This window comes from Nerophis ophidion, linkage group LG04 (assembly GCF_033978795.1).
Source record: "Nerophis ophidion isolate RoL-2023_Sa linkage group LG04, RoL_Noph_v1.0, whole genome shotgun sequence".
Classification (NCBI taxonomy): Eukaryota; Metazoa; Chordata; class Actinopteri; order Syngnathiformes; family Syngnathidae; genus Nerophis; species Nerophis ophidion.
In genome coordinates this window covers 59,151,526-59,164,738 of record NC_084614.1, presented here as the reverse complement: position 1 = coordinate 59,164,738, position 13,213 = coordinate 59,151,526, and the positions used below count along the sequence as shown (strand labels likewise).

At 41.1% G+C, this 13,213-nt stretch overlaps 1 protein-coding gene across 2 annotated transcripts in view; it reads left to right on the top strand.

The window, feature by feature from the left end:
• Positions 1-13,213, top strand: part of LOC133551658 (serine/threonine-protein kinase 32A-like) — a 159,520-nt gene that overhangs the window by 44,881 nt on the left and 101,426 nt on the right. For both annotated transcript variants that reach the window (XM_061898605.1, XM_061898604.1), the window contains exon 4: positions 8,539-8,690. In XM_061898605.1, the coding sequence (XP_061754589.1) occupies positions 8,539-8,690 (152 nt within the window). The remainder of the gene's footprint in view (positions 1-8,538; positions 8,691-13,213) is intronic.

Below are 13,213 nucleotides of genomic sequence, written 5' to 3'. Positions count from 1 at the left end.
TGATCAAAGGTTACTGAAAAAAACATGTGCAGTCCTATTTTGCCACGTCGCACTTTGAAGTGTGCGACTTCACTACATTGCAAATGTATTATTTGATGGTTCTTTTTCAGTTCAGTCTTTATTTGAAGGGATAATGCACGGAGACATTAAGATCAAAGACAGATATGTTCTTCACCAGATCATAGCTAAATAGCTCATTTCCATCTGAAGTCCTTGGTTACCTAAATTAAAGAGATACAAAAACACGTAATACAATTATAACGATAAAATTATACTATAGCATGTAATAATAGCCTTGTGGTTAGAGTGTCCGCCCTGAGATCGGTAGGTCGTGAGTTCAAAGCCGAGTCATACCAAAGACTATAAAAATGGGACCCGTTACCTCCCTGCTTGGCACTCAACATCAAGGGTTGGAATTGGGGGTTAAATTACCAAAATGATTCCCGGGCGCGGCCACCACTGCTGCTCACTGCTCCCCTCACCTCCCGGGGGAGTGAACAAGAGGATGGGTCAAATGCAGAAGTTAATTTCAGCTGACTATCAGTGGTACTTTAACTTTAACTTTTAACATTAATCAAATTAAGAAAAGACATGAAATGCCCTTTCATTGACACATACTTATAGATTACAACCACACCTCATTTACATCCATCCATCCATCCATCCATTTCCTACCGCTTATTTCCTTTAGGGTGGCGGGGGGCGCTGGTGCCTATCTCAGCTACAATCCGGCGTAAGGCGGGGTACACCCTGGACAAGTCGCCACCTCATCGCAGGTCCACACAGATAGACAGACAACATTCCCACTCACATTCACACTCTAGGGCCAATTTAGTGTTGTCAATCAACCTATCCCCAGGTGCATGTCTTTGGAAGTGGGAGGAAGCCGGAGTACCCGGAGGGAACCCAGGCAATCACGGGGAGGACATGCAAACTCCACACAGAAAGATCCCGAGTCCGGGATTGAACCCAGGATTACTCAGGACCTTCGTATTGTGAGGCAGACGCACTAACCCCTCTGCCACCGTGAAGCCCCTCATTTACATCATTAAGCGTATTCTATGTATTTTTGGTCTGTACTAAGCATTTTCAAATATAAACATTGTTTAATGAATTGAGCACATTAGTACTAGAGTAGTATTGGATATAAGATGTGACTAAACCAGGGGTAGGGAACCTATGGCTTGCGAGCCAAATGCGGCTCTTTTGATGACTGCATCTGGCTCTCGGATAAATCTGAGCTGACACTACTTAACACAATAAGTAATGAATAATCCCAATTGTAATCATAGTGTTAAAAATAACGTTAAAGATATAAAAATGCTCATGCATTTGAATCCATCCATCCTTTTTTCTACCGCACCTGTTCAACAAGTTGCCTTAAGGGTAAGAAATAATTTATTTATTATTGGTTAGTGTAGGTCTAGCCCTCTTGGGGGTTCTTCAACAAGGCCCAGGTGGGCCATTTACACACCTGTCGCTGATTTCGAGGCCGGTCCTGGCAACAACCCGCTTCGCTACAGACCCACAGGCCACGGCCCCTCCTAAGTTAGCTTCAGAATAACAACGTTATTACAAAGAATAAGAGACCTATTATACTCTAGAAATGTTGGTCTTTATTAAGAATGCACACTTTTAGTTGTGTTCAGTGTTAAAAATATATTATATGGCTCTTACGTAAATACATTTTAAAATATTTGGCTTCTTGGCTCTCTCAGCCAAAAAGGTTCCCGACCCCTGGACTAAACCATTGATGGATCGATTGATTGATTGAAACTTTTATTAGTAGATTGCACAGTTCAGTACATATTCCGTACAATTGACCACTAAATGGTAACACCCGAATAAGTTTTTCAACTTGTTTAAGTCAGGGTCCACGTTCAGAGTCCACCAATCAGAGTGCACTGTTCAGTATGGTGGCCACTGATTGGCTCAGCCTCAGGGAGCATCCAGTCCCACCCTTACAATTGTAAAGGTAATTATGTGGGTATTATATCATGTGTAGAGGGCTCACATAATGTTAAAACCCGTATTTAGAAGGTTTTTCATGCTCTAGCTGGGAAAGTACTCGATTTATAATTAACACTACTTTGCAGAAATTTGTTATCAACGGTCAGGCCTAGAAGTAATTAACAGCCTTAAACTGGGGTTTACTGTTTTTAATGTTTTAAATTTTATATTAACCCCGTCAATACTTTTACTATCAATTTTGTGACTTTTCGAACGTATTTTTTAACTTGCGTGCAAAGAATTTGAACTCAATTTCAAAAACATTCCTGCAATGATTTTTAATTGGAGCCGTGTCTTATGCAGGGTGATGAGTCACATCAGTGTTTGGAGCGCATGCATCGACTTACAGCATCGCATAGACCGGCTACACGCCGCATCAACGTTCTGTCTGACAACAGATAAGCAGTCTAATCACAGCACAAGGCAAGCTGCTCAATGGGGGGACTGATGTGATCAGGGTCTGGCTGATTAACTGTGCCAGCTGCTCCAAAGAACACTCTCTCAGATAGCAGTAATCACAGGCTTATTGGCGCTTGTAGCACAGACGACCAGGACCGTGAATGAATATGAGGGATCTATATGCAGACGGTAATCAGGAAGAAAAGGGCTATTCCAACGAATAGGTGCCATTTGCTTGTTGTGACACTCTCAAAATAAACTTTCATCTTTTTTTTAACTTTGAATTTAATAATACACATATTTACCAACTCAGACTGGGCAGCATGGTGGAACAGGGGTTAGTGTGTGTGCCTTACAATACTAAGGTCCTGTGTTTGAGCCTGATCTCTGTAAGCTTCTACTTTTTTCCAACGCTTTGAATCCCACGGCTTATAAAATGGTGCTGTTGTTTTATGGATTTTTCTTTGCAATGGTCATAATGTTGTCATGATCCGCTCCTCGGATCATGGCATATTCTGGTTTTGGTTCTGTTTTATATCTCGTCTTGGTATTTGAGTCCCTTAGTTTCCGGTGGCCCTTCCTGTTTTATTCGTTTCTATAGTTACCCATTTGTGTCACCTGACTTGTCTTTCACAAGCACCTGATTCTTGATTATCCTTTTTATTTAAGCCCGCCTTTACTTGCCTTCGTTCTCGGACTCTTATTTGCTTCTATTCAACAGATGACATCGCTCTTCCGGCATTGTGGTAACCTACTTTTGATACTTGCTAGCTTCCACGCTATTCCTGCCCTGTTTATGTCCCTAGCTTACATGCTTGCGCTTTCTGTTTGTTTTGTCTTAGTGCCTTTGTGCAAGTGCCTTTGTTCTTAGTTTGTTTTATAGTGTTCTTTAGTGTACCAATAAATTACCATTCCTTCCTTCACGCTGTGTTCCATCCCCGCTGCACCCACGAGAGAACAAAACATCACCACGATGCCACCCAAGCGTCACAAATATTTTGTAATCACCAGATAGTTTTCATATTACACCAACAGAGACACTAAAAAGTTATTGTTTGGGCTATGCACCATCTTTTGGACGAGTTCTTTCTTTGCAGGTGCTGCTGGTTGAAAATGTACGTCCTGTTTTGTGTTTTAAAGCAGAAGTATAACCGTCCATCGCCTTTCTTCTCCGTAAGGATTTTTCATTCATCACTCCAAGCAACGTTTATAAGTTTTACAATATAACTAAAACCAAGCATATTTGTATGTGCTATCATAATTTAATCACGCTACTGTCATTAGCATTAGCAAATGTGCTAACAAGTTTACAAGTGTCTGTGTCAGTATTATTAACTTACAAAGACATTCTTTATGTTTTGTATTGGTTCTGTAAATTACTCAAAATGTCCCCGTGGGGTTATTGAGTCTGTTTAGCTGATTGGAGAGCGAGCTTCCACAACTATTGGGTCCATGACGATGATTTATGTTCTGTTTGAGCATCCGTTTTGCTGCCGTGTTACAGGCACCGTTTGGAAACAATTAAGGTGTCTATATAAACATTTTTAAAATCTTTTGTACCGTTATATGTATCTGTGGCTTATAGTCCGGTGCGGCTAATATGTGTAATATTATTTTTTTCTTCTGAAATTTGGAGGGTACAGCTTAGATAACGGTGTGCTCTATTATCTGGAAAAAACAGTATTCTTTAAAAACTAGTGGAATATTTCATATTTTGTTAGTAATGTGTTAGTGTGAGTAAAAACCCAGGGAAATGCGAAAGTGTGACTTTTAATTACGGTAAATGGTTTGTACTTTTTCAAAAATATGTCATAGAACTTAATGTATGGTGTGGAATTTACAGAAAAAGAAACAAGTATACTTGTTTTGGGCTCCCTATGGCTTCCATCTGAATGATGCAATGTGTGTGGAATTTTTTAGAGGGGTGATTGCTTAGGATTGTGTGAAACCACAAGGACAAACCTCAAAGGGGAGCTACACATTTTTGAAATGTTGTCCATAACTCAAAATCCACATGTGAGACAAGAAAAAAGGCCTTTCTCTTTTTTCTGTATTCTAAAGAGTAAAAACTGCGAGAAAGAGGCGGCTAAAAATGTAGCAAACAGGAGTCATCTATTCTGCCTAAAAGATGTAAAAACTTCCAAAAACTGCCAACAAATCTCCATTTACATGCCGTGACCTGCGTATTAACCAAGCTATAGCGACATTGTTATTATACGAGCTAACACAGAGGAACTCCTTTTAGTAACACAGCACCTTGCTGACAGACAGGTAAGCTAGCTACTGAGCTGCTGCTGAATGGCCTCCAAATTTGAACAAGGTAATGCTAGATTATAAATGCCTCGCACCTGTATAGTAGAAGGTTTTAGCCATAAGTCAAGAAGTTGAACAACTTTGAAATTTGACTTAAATCCAAAGACATTGCTAGGAAGATGCGTCAAGATGCTTGTTTGCTTCCAGCATTTTATTTAGCTGAGGATTGAAGATTACAATGAATTCCTCATCAAGTCGTGTGCTGAAAGATGTAAACATCCCCTCAGGCGTTATCTTAGTGAGAGCAGATGTTTCAAATGTGTTATTATGTTTGTATATTCTATTTCTTGTTTAGCACTTAGCAATATTGCTACCTTATTCTCAGTGTTTCAATACAATCTTCTTATCACTTGTTTAAAACATATAGCTCAACCTCCATATATTCGGGGTCAAAAACTTCATTCAAGTTCTGGACCGTTATTTGTCCGAAAGTAGTCGTCGTCGGCTCTCATGAGGTCTGGCATGATTTCTTGTAGTTGTTTTTGTTGATGGAAATCGCTAACATAACTTTGCTCTTTGTGAAATCAATGCGCCAAGGAAATAAGTTATAATAATGCTTAAAATAGCCAAAATATGTAACTAATACACGTTATCATTATTGTGCCTGTTACTACATTACATATATACTTACAGGATGTGTATAAAAAGTTGTTGGAGGTTTTTGGAGATTTTTTTTCAGGACTTTATAGGGGACGGCGTGGTGCGGTTGAGAGAGTGGCCGTGCCAGCAACCTGAGGGTTCCTGGTTCAATCTCCACCTTCTACCAACCTAGTCATATCCATTGTGTCCTTGAGCAAGACACTTCACCCTTGCTCCTGATGGGTCGTGGTTAGCGCCTTGCATGGAAGCTGTGAATGTGTGTGTGAGTGGGTGAACGTGGAAGTAGTGTCAAAGCGCTTTGAGTACCTTGAAGGTGGAAAAGCGCTATACAAGTATAATCCATTTATAGGCGGAATGGATTGCATCCCTATTACCAGCATTGCTTTTTACTATTTTGAATGCACAGTAAAGAGAAAGATGGCCATTGCAAAGAAAAATGCATAAATTACCTGCACTGTTTTATAAACTGCAGGGTTCAAAGCGTTGGAAAAAAGTAGCCGCTTATGTCCGGAAGATATATTTTTGTTCAGTCACTGTAATGTGCTTAGTGTCAACATGCTACAGTACTTGCAACAAATACCATTTGGCTGCATTTCATTAATATCAGTCCTGTTTCTTAAATGAGTCATCTTGGGTCTACAGTAGGATCATTGTACGCAAATGAAATGAAGTTGCCCATCAAGTCATAAAAATGGGGTCCTATTGTAAATGTTTTGGGTTTTTTTTGTAACCGTTCTGAAGACAAATGTATACATTACCCTGTTATATCTCACATTGTATTTTGTGTTTTGGAAAAAGGATGTCATAAACATTACTTAATTCATCCATCCATCCATTTTCTGCCGCTTATTCCCGTTCGGGGTCGCGGGGGGCGCTGGCGCCTATCTCAGCTACAATCGGGCGGAAGGCGGGGTACACCCTGGACAAGTCGCCACCTCATCGCAGGGCCAACACAGATAGACAGACAACATTCACACTCACATTCACACACTAGGGCCAATTTAGTGTTGCCAATCAACCTATCCCCAGGTGCATGTCTTTGGAAGTGGGAGGAAGCCGGAGTACCCGGAGGGAACCCTTAATTCATAAAAAAAAATAATAATTCAGAAGAAAATATGATAACACTTTAGTATGGGGAACATATTCACCAATAATTAGTTGCTTATTAACATGCAAATTAGTAACATTTAGGCATTTGTTACTTAAAATATGTTCCCCATATTAAAGTGTTACGGAAAAAAATGTTGTATGTATATATTAATGTATTCCGTTATAAACATTCATTCACTTTCTTCTTTCCTTCATGGAGCTAAACTTTACAGCTGCCGGTATTTTTTTCTATATTTTTATTGTTATATTTTCAAAATGTGTTTTGTTACTATTTTGGCCAAAGTAGGACAAAGAAAACAGTCTGAAGTTGTCCTTATTTTTTATTTTTAATGCCATGATTTTAATAGTTTGGCCCGTGCTAAAATGATTTCGACACCCCTGCCTTCAAGTAGAAATTAAAATTCTTGTTATTCAATAAAATATACTTAAAACTTGGCTGGTATAGGGCGGGGGTCCGCAACCTGCGGCTCTAGAGCCGCATGCGGATCTTTACCGCTGCCCTTGTGGCTCTCTGGAGCTTTTTCAAAAATGTATAAAAAATGAGGGGGAAAAAATACATGTTTTGTTTTAATATGGTTTCTGCAGGAGGACAAACATGACGCAAACCTCCCTAATTGTTATAAAGCACACTGTTTGTATTAAACATGCTTCACTGATTCCAGTATTTGGCAAGCGCCGCTTTGTCCTACTACTTTTGGCGGTCCTTGAACTCACCATAGTTTGTTTACATCAGTGTTTTTCAACCATTGTGCCGCGGCACAGTACTGTGCCGTGAGATACAGTCTGGTGTGCCGTAGGAAATTATCTAATTTGGGTTCAAATATTTTTTGCAAACCAGTAGTTATACTCTGTAAATGATGTGTTGTTGTTGAGTGTTGGAGCTGTCTAAAGCTTGGCAGAGTAACCGTGTAATCCTCTTCCATTTCAGTAGGTGGCAGCCGTTAGGTGATTGCTTTGTAGATGTCAGAAACAGCGGGAGGCAGCGTGCAGGTAAAAAGGTGTCTAATGCTTAAACCAAAAATAAACAAACGGTGAGTGTCCCTAAGAAAGGCATTGAAGCTTAGGGAAGGCTATGCAGAACGAAACTAAAACTGAACTGGTCAAAAGTGAATGAAAACAGAATGCTGGACAACAGCAAAGCTTACTGTGGAGCAAAGTAGGCCTCCAATGTAGAGCCGAATATGACATGACAATCAACAAAGTCCCCACAAAGAAGGATAAAAACATCTAAAATATTCTTGATTGCCAAAACAAAGTATATGCAGGAAATATCGCTCAGAGGAAGACATGAAATTGCTACAGGAAAATACCAAAAAAAGAGAAAAAGCCACTAAAATAGTAGCGCAAGACAAGAACTACAACACTACACACAGGAAAATAGCAAAGACTCAAACTAAGTCACGGCGTGATGTGACAGGTCGTGACAGTACACTTACTTTGAGACAAGAGCTACAGTGATGCATGGTTCGTTATGTTTTGAATTGATATCCAAAAACTGCAACAACGACTTTTTATTGTCAACTGACTTTCGTTTTTTTAATGCTGGTGGTGTGCCTCTGGATTTCTCCAAGGCAAAAAAGGTGCCTTGGCTCAAAAAAGGTTGAAAAACACTGGTTTACATGTAAAACTTTCTCCGACTTTCTCGGACGTGTTTTATGCCACTTCTTTTTCTGTCTCATTTTGTCCACCAAACTTTTAACGTTGTGCGTGAAGGCACAAAGGTGAGTTTTGTTGATGTTATTGACTTGTGTGGAGTGCTTATCAGACATATTTAATCACTGCATGACTGCAAGCTAATTGATGCTAACATGCTATTTAGGCTAGCTGTGTGTACATATTGCATCATTATGCCTCATTTGTAGGTACATTTGAGCTCATTTATTTTCCTTTAAGTCCTCTTAATTCATTTTATATCTCATGACACACTAGCTGTATGTAATATGGCTTTTAATTTTTCGCAGCTCCAGACAGATTTGTTTTTGTATTTTTGGTCCAATATGGGTCTTTCAACATTTTGGGTTGCCGACCCCTGTTATAGGGAATAACTTATCAATTAAATAATGTCATTATTTTACTCTACATTGAAAAAAATATCATTCCTCTCAGGTGTGCATTGTGCAGAAAAAAGACACGAAGAAGATGTATGCCATGAAGTACATGAACAAGCTGAAATGTGTGGAGCGCAACGAAGTGAGGAACGTCTTAAAAGAGCTTCAGATCATGCAGAACCTGGAGCACCCTTTCCTGGTCAACATCTGGTAAATGTCCATTTTCCTATTGGCTACCTTGTGCTGGTTCTTGGTGTCTTCCATCTCAATCACTACATTAGGTTTTACATTCGGGGAATTGGAAGAAGGAAGTATTTTGTGGACATTTTTTAAGCACTCGAATTGATTTCCGCTGCCCTCTCATTGTCACGACAACAATGTGAATGGTTTAGCGATGCATAATTGCAGTGACTGTCCATTCATTGAGTGGACGGGACACCGGAAAGAGAGAATCGTTCATTAAAAGGCACTTCCTTCTGTTGAGGACTGAGTCATGTGCAAGGAGGAGGAACACCCACAATCCTTCATTCACGTCATCCTTTAGAGTTGCTGCGAGGAAAGTATGGTTTGCCTGCTGATGTCAAGCTTCACATTTGTTTTGCATCCCTTTTGCTTGACGGCATATTGGGAATTTTAAGGAAAATGCCCTCCCCATCGAAGCCTTATTCAAATCATCAGGATGAGTCATCTGCTTCTTTGAAGCGACAAATATGGAGCACGAGGACTTGCAACTTGGATGCTTGTTACGCGTGTTTGAAAGGCGCCATTAATTCTTGATAAGCACACCTACTCTGCAGAGAAGGGAAGAACTGACATGACAGAGTAAAAATGAATAACCACCTAAATCCCTTGCTGTCTGTTTGTATCATATGACCAGCACTTACTTTTTATTTACTGCTGTTTTGGGTTGGATTCCCGGGACAAAAAAATAACCCTTAAAATATCTGCTGGCCTTCGTATTTTTAACGACATTGCACTAGTCTGGCAGAAGCCATAAACAAGTAGGGACGAAGGCGTAGCAAAAACAGACGGTGGGATAGAAAAGGACAGCCGAAGCGTATAAAAGAGACGTGTGAATTGCATCAGACAAACAATGCCAGCGCTTTCTGGCATGCTGCGTCGGACGTTTAAAAACGGGCTGCAAGTGAATTATTTTGGCAGTAAAAAGTCCCCCCAAGGGAGGGAGGGTGCTTTCCTCCGGAGATGTGCTTGGGTCAGCGCCTTGCCCGCTCGCCCACTCTCTCTGTTGTGTTGAGCTGGCACATGTTTGTCCTGAGTTGAGAACTCAAGGTTAAAGACAGAGATTACCTGCAGCCAAATGAAATGGACGGAACAAAACAGCTAAATGGATTTAATCTCCTTTTTAAAGGGGAACATTATCACCAGACCTATGTAAGCGTCAATATATACTTTGATGGTGCAGAAAAAAGACCATATATTTTTTTAACCGATTTCCGAACTCTATATGGGTGAATTTTGGCGAATTAAACACCTTTTTTGTTTATCGATCTTTTGGCGATGACGTCAGAACGTGACGTCTCCGAGGTAATACAGCCGCCATTTTCATTTTCAACACATTGCAAACACCGGGTCTCAGCTCTGTTGTTTTCCGTTTTTTCGACTATTTTTTGGAACCTTGGAGACATCATGCCTCGTCGGTGTGTTGTCGGAGGGTGTAACAACACTAACGGGGAGGGATTCAAGTTGCACCACTGGCCCGTAGATGTGAAAATGGCAAGAAATCTGCCACCAGACCCCCATTGAATGTGCCAGAGTGTCTGCACATTTTACCGGCGATGACAGACATGGCACAGAGATGTATGGATAACCTGCAGATGCATTTGCAACGATTAAGTCAACAAAATCACAAAGGTGAGTTTTGTTGATGTTGTTGACTTATGTGCTACTCAGACATATTTGGTCGCGGCGTGACTGCCAGCTAATCGATACTAACATGCTACGCTAATCGATGCTAACATGCTATTTACCGGCGGTGCAAAAGCAGACATGGCACAGAGATGTATGGATAACCTGCAGATGCATTTGCAACTATATTACGTTTCCTTCCACCCACATTTAATGCGAAAAAAACACTTACCAATCGACGGATTTAAGTTGCTCCAGTGTCACAAGATACGAAAGTCCTGATCGTTTGGTCCGCACATTTTACCGGCGATGCTAACGCAGCTATTCGGCCATGCTATGGCTATGAATAGCGTCAATAGCTATTCGCTCAATAGCTTCAGTTTCTTCTTCAATACTTTCATACTACAACCATTCGTTTCAAAACATGCGTAATCTGTTGAATCGCTTAAGCCGCTGAAATCCGGGTCTGAATCCGAGCTAATGTCGCTGTATCTTGCTGTGCTATTCGCCATTGTTTGTTTACATTGGCAGCACTGTGTGACGTCACAGGAAAATGGATAGTGTCTTCGCAGAGAGCGAAAAAAAGGCACTTTAAAGCTTTTTATAGGGATATTCCGGGACCTGTAAGATTTAGAAATAAACTTCAAAAAATACAACAAGCCACTGGGAACTGATTTTTATTGTTCTTAACCCTTTTGAAATTGTGATAATGTTCCCCTTTAAGGTTTGCCGGAAATAGACAAGACACAGCCTCTCAAGGCAAAATGCACAGTCTTAAGGTTAAATCAAAGCAGGTAATGGTTTAAAGGTTGTATTCACTTGTATGTCACATTCGGCTCATTAAATATGTGAAACTCAAAGTGGTGGGCCAGCGAGCGTCTGTTGTCTAAGGCCCTTTCTACACTAGGGTAAATCCCACCTAACCTTATCCTTGGCCACACACACACACACACAATGGTCATTTAAGACCCCTCCCCCCTCCGTCTGTCGGCGCAACGCGACCTAGTACGCATGCACGGAAAATGCGGACGTCATAGTCACCGCCAGTGTTGTTTTGTGTGCAAGTTCTTACATTTTATTATCTGAACATTATCCAGTTGTGACAGTTGCTTGCTGTCGTCGCTCGGGTTCAGCGGACAACCCAGGAAGAACATGCTTTAGAGCAGGTTTGACCGGGTTGCTTTTCAGCTCCTTCCCTCCTGCTCGCTCCTCGCTCTCCTTCAGTCGGCCGCGTCGTTGTCGTGCGGTATTCTGCTTCCACTCCTCGATCTCTGCTGCAGTCTCTCCAACTCCTTTTTCGATCTCCCCTCCTTCTCCCCTTTTATACAGCAGGAGGAGATGAGTTAATTGTGTGCAGGTGTGTGTGCCACGCACCTAATTAAGATTGTGGAGGCGTTGTTCCCAGCAAGCCCCGCCTCTCCGCTCCACCGCATCCTCCGCCTCCTTGCCGCCATCTTGGGCAGGGCAGCGTGCCCTACCCCACTGTCGGCCCGTTGGCTCCGCCTCTCCACACCAGTGTTGTGGTATTTCAATTACCTGGAATTCAGTGTGCTGTGGGGCCCTATTGTAGTGAATCACACCTGAGCCATCATAAATTAATACAATCTTTAATGGACATGTGAAAGTAAACAATGTGATAAAGAAAATTTTATATCAATCGATCTAGGGATCTAGATATCTGGTCAGGACACTCCTCACTCTTGTGCCTTCACTTTCATTGTACATTAATTTTTGGTGACTTTATTTACATGGCGGACAATAACTGATACAGTCTGCTTTGCCAGTCCAAATGCATTTGCAGTTTTCCGTAGTTTTCCCTCGACGGCCAAGTAATACAAAGCACAAGAGCCCACATTCTCGTTGTCTCTCCTTCGGCAAATGGACAAAGTTTTTCTGTAAGTAGAATCACAGCTGACCTGGACATTCGAAAGTTCTCTTGCCGTCTGCAATCACTTTCTCTTAAGGTATTCATGTGTGATTTCCACAAGCGTCTGTACGGACGGAAGGAGAAACACGGGCATGTCTGGATGACTCGCCTTCATCTTTCTAGAGGTTAGCTCTGAGTTACGAAACCGCTTTAATAAGAAGCTGGCTGTTGCGCGTTGTTTTTGACGTCACTTCCTGTGTGGGTCGCGGTCTTTCTAGTGTCACTTCCTCCCTGAACTCACTTTGTAAACGATCAATGAGTCCATACAAAGTTAAGAGCCAGAGATTCAAGAAATAGACGGCGCACTTACCCCTGTAAATATTATCCAGGGAAGGGAACCTTAAACGATGAATTACTGTGGCCGAAACGGGGCTTAGGCTACATGATTATTGGTTTAAGGGGTTATCCGCCTTACTGTGAACATAGCCTGAATAAAAGAAAACCAATCTGAAAAAAAACTAAAAGAGTGAAGTTTTTACCAAAGGCATCAATTATAAATGAAGCTTTCAGCACATACACAACGTTGAGGTCTATAGTTATATTTTGATAAAGACGGGCTAAAACAAGCGTACTCGTTAATGGCCCATGCAACAACAACAACAACAACAACAAAACAACAAACATGGCAGTTGACAGAAAGTTAAATCATGAAATGCAACCTTACCCGAGCAAACGATGCATATTCATCCAAGAGTGTCTTGATATCGATTTCCTTGACGCAGCCACACTCAAATAAGTTTTAGACATCCATGCTTTTCCAAGTTTTCATCTGTTTTGTTGCGTAGAATGATGTCTGGAGAACCAGATAGTTCGACATGTCTGAGAATCCTACCGACGGATTATCCTTGAGATCACTCAACAAATCTTTTTTATGATAAGTTAGATTTTTTTTTTGCTCGTATCTACTTTTATTGTTAAGGTCTAAGCCCCTTACATACTC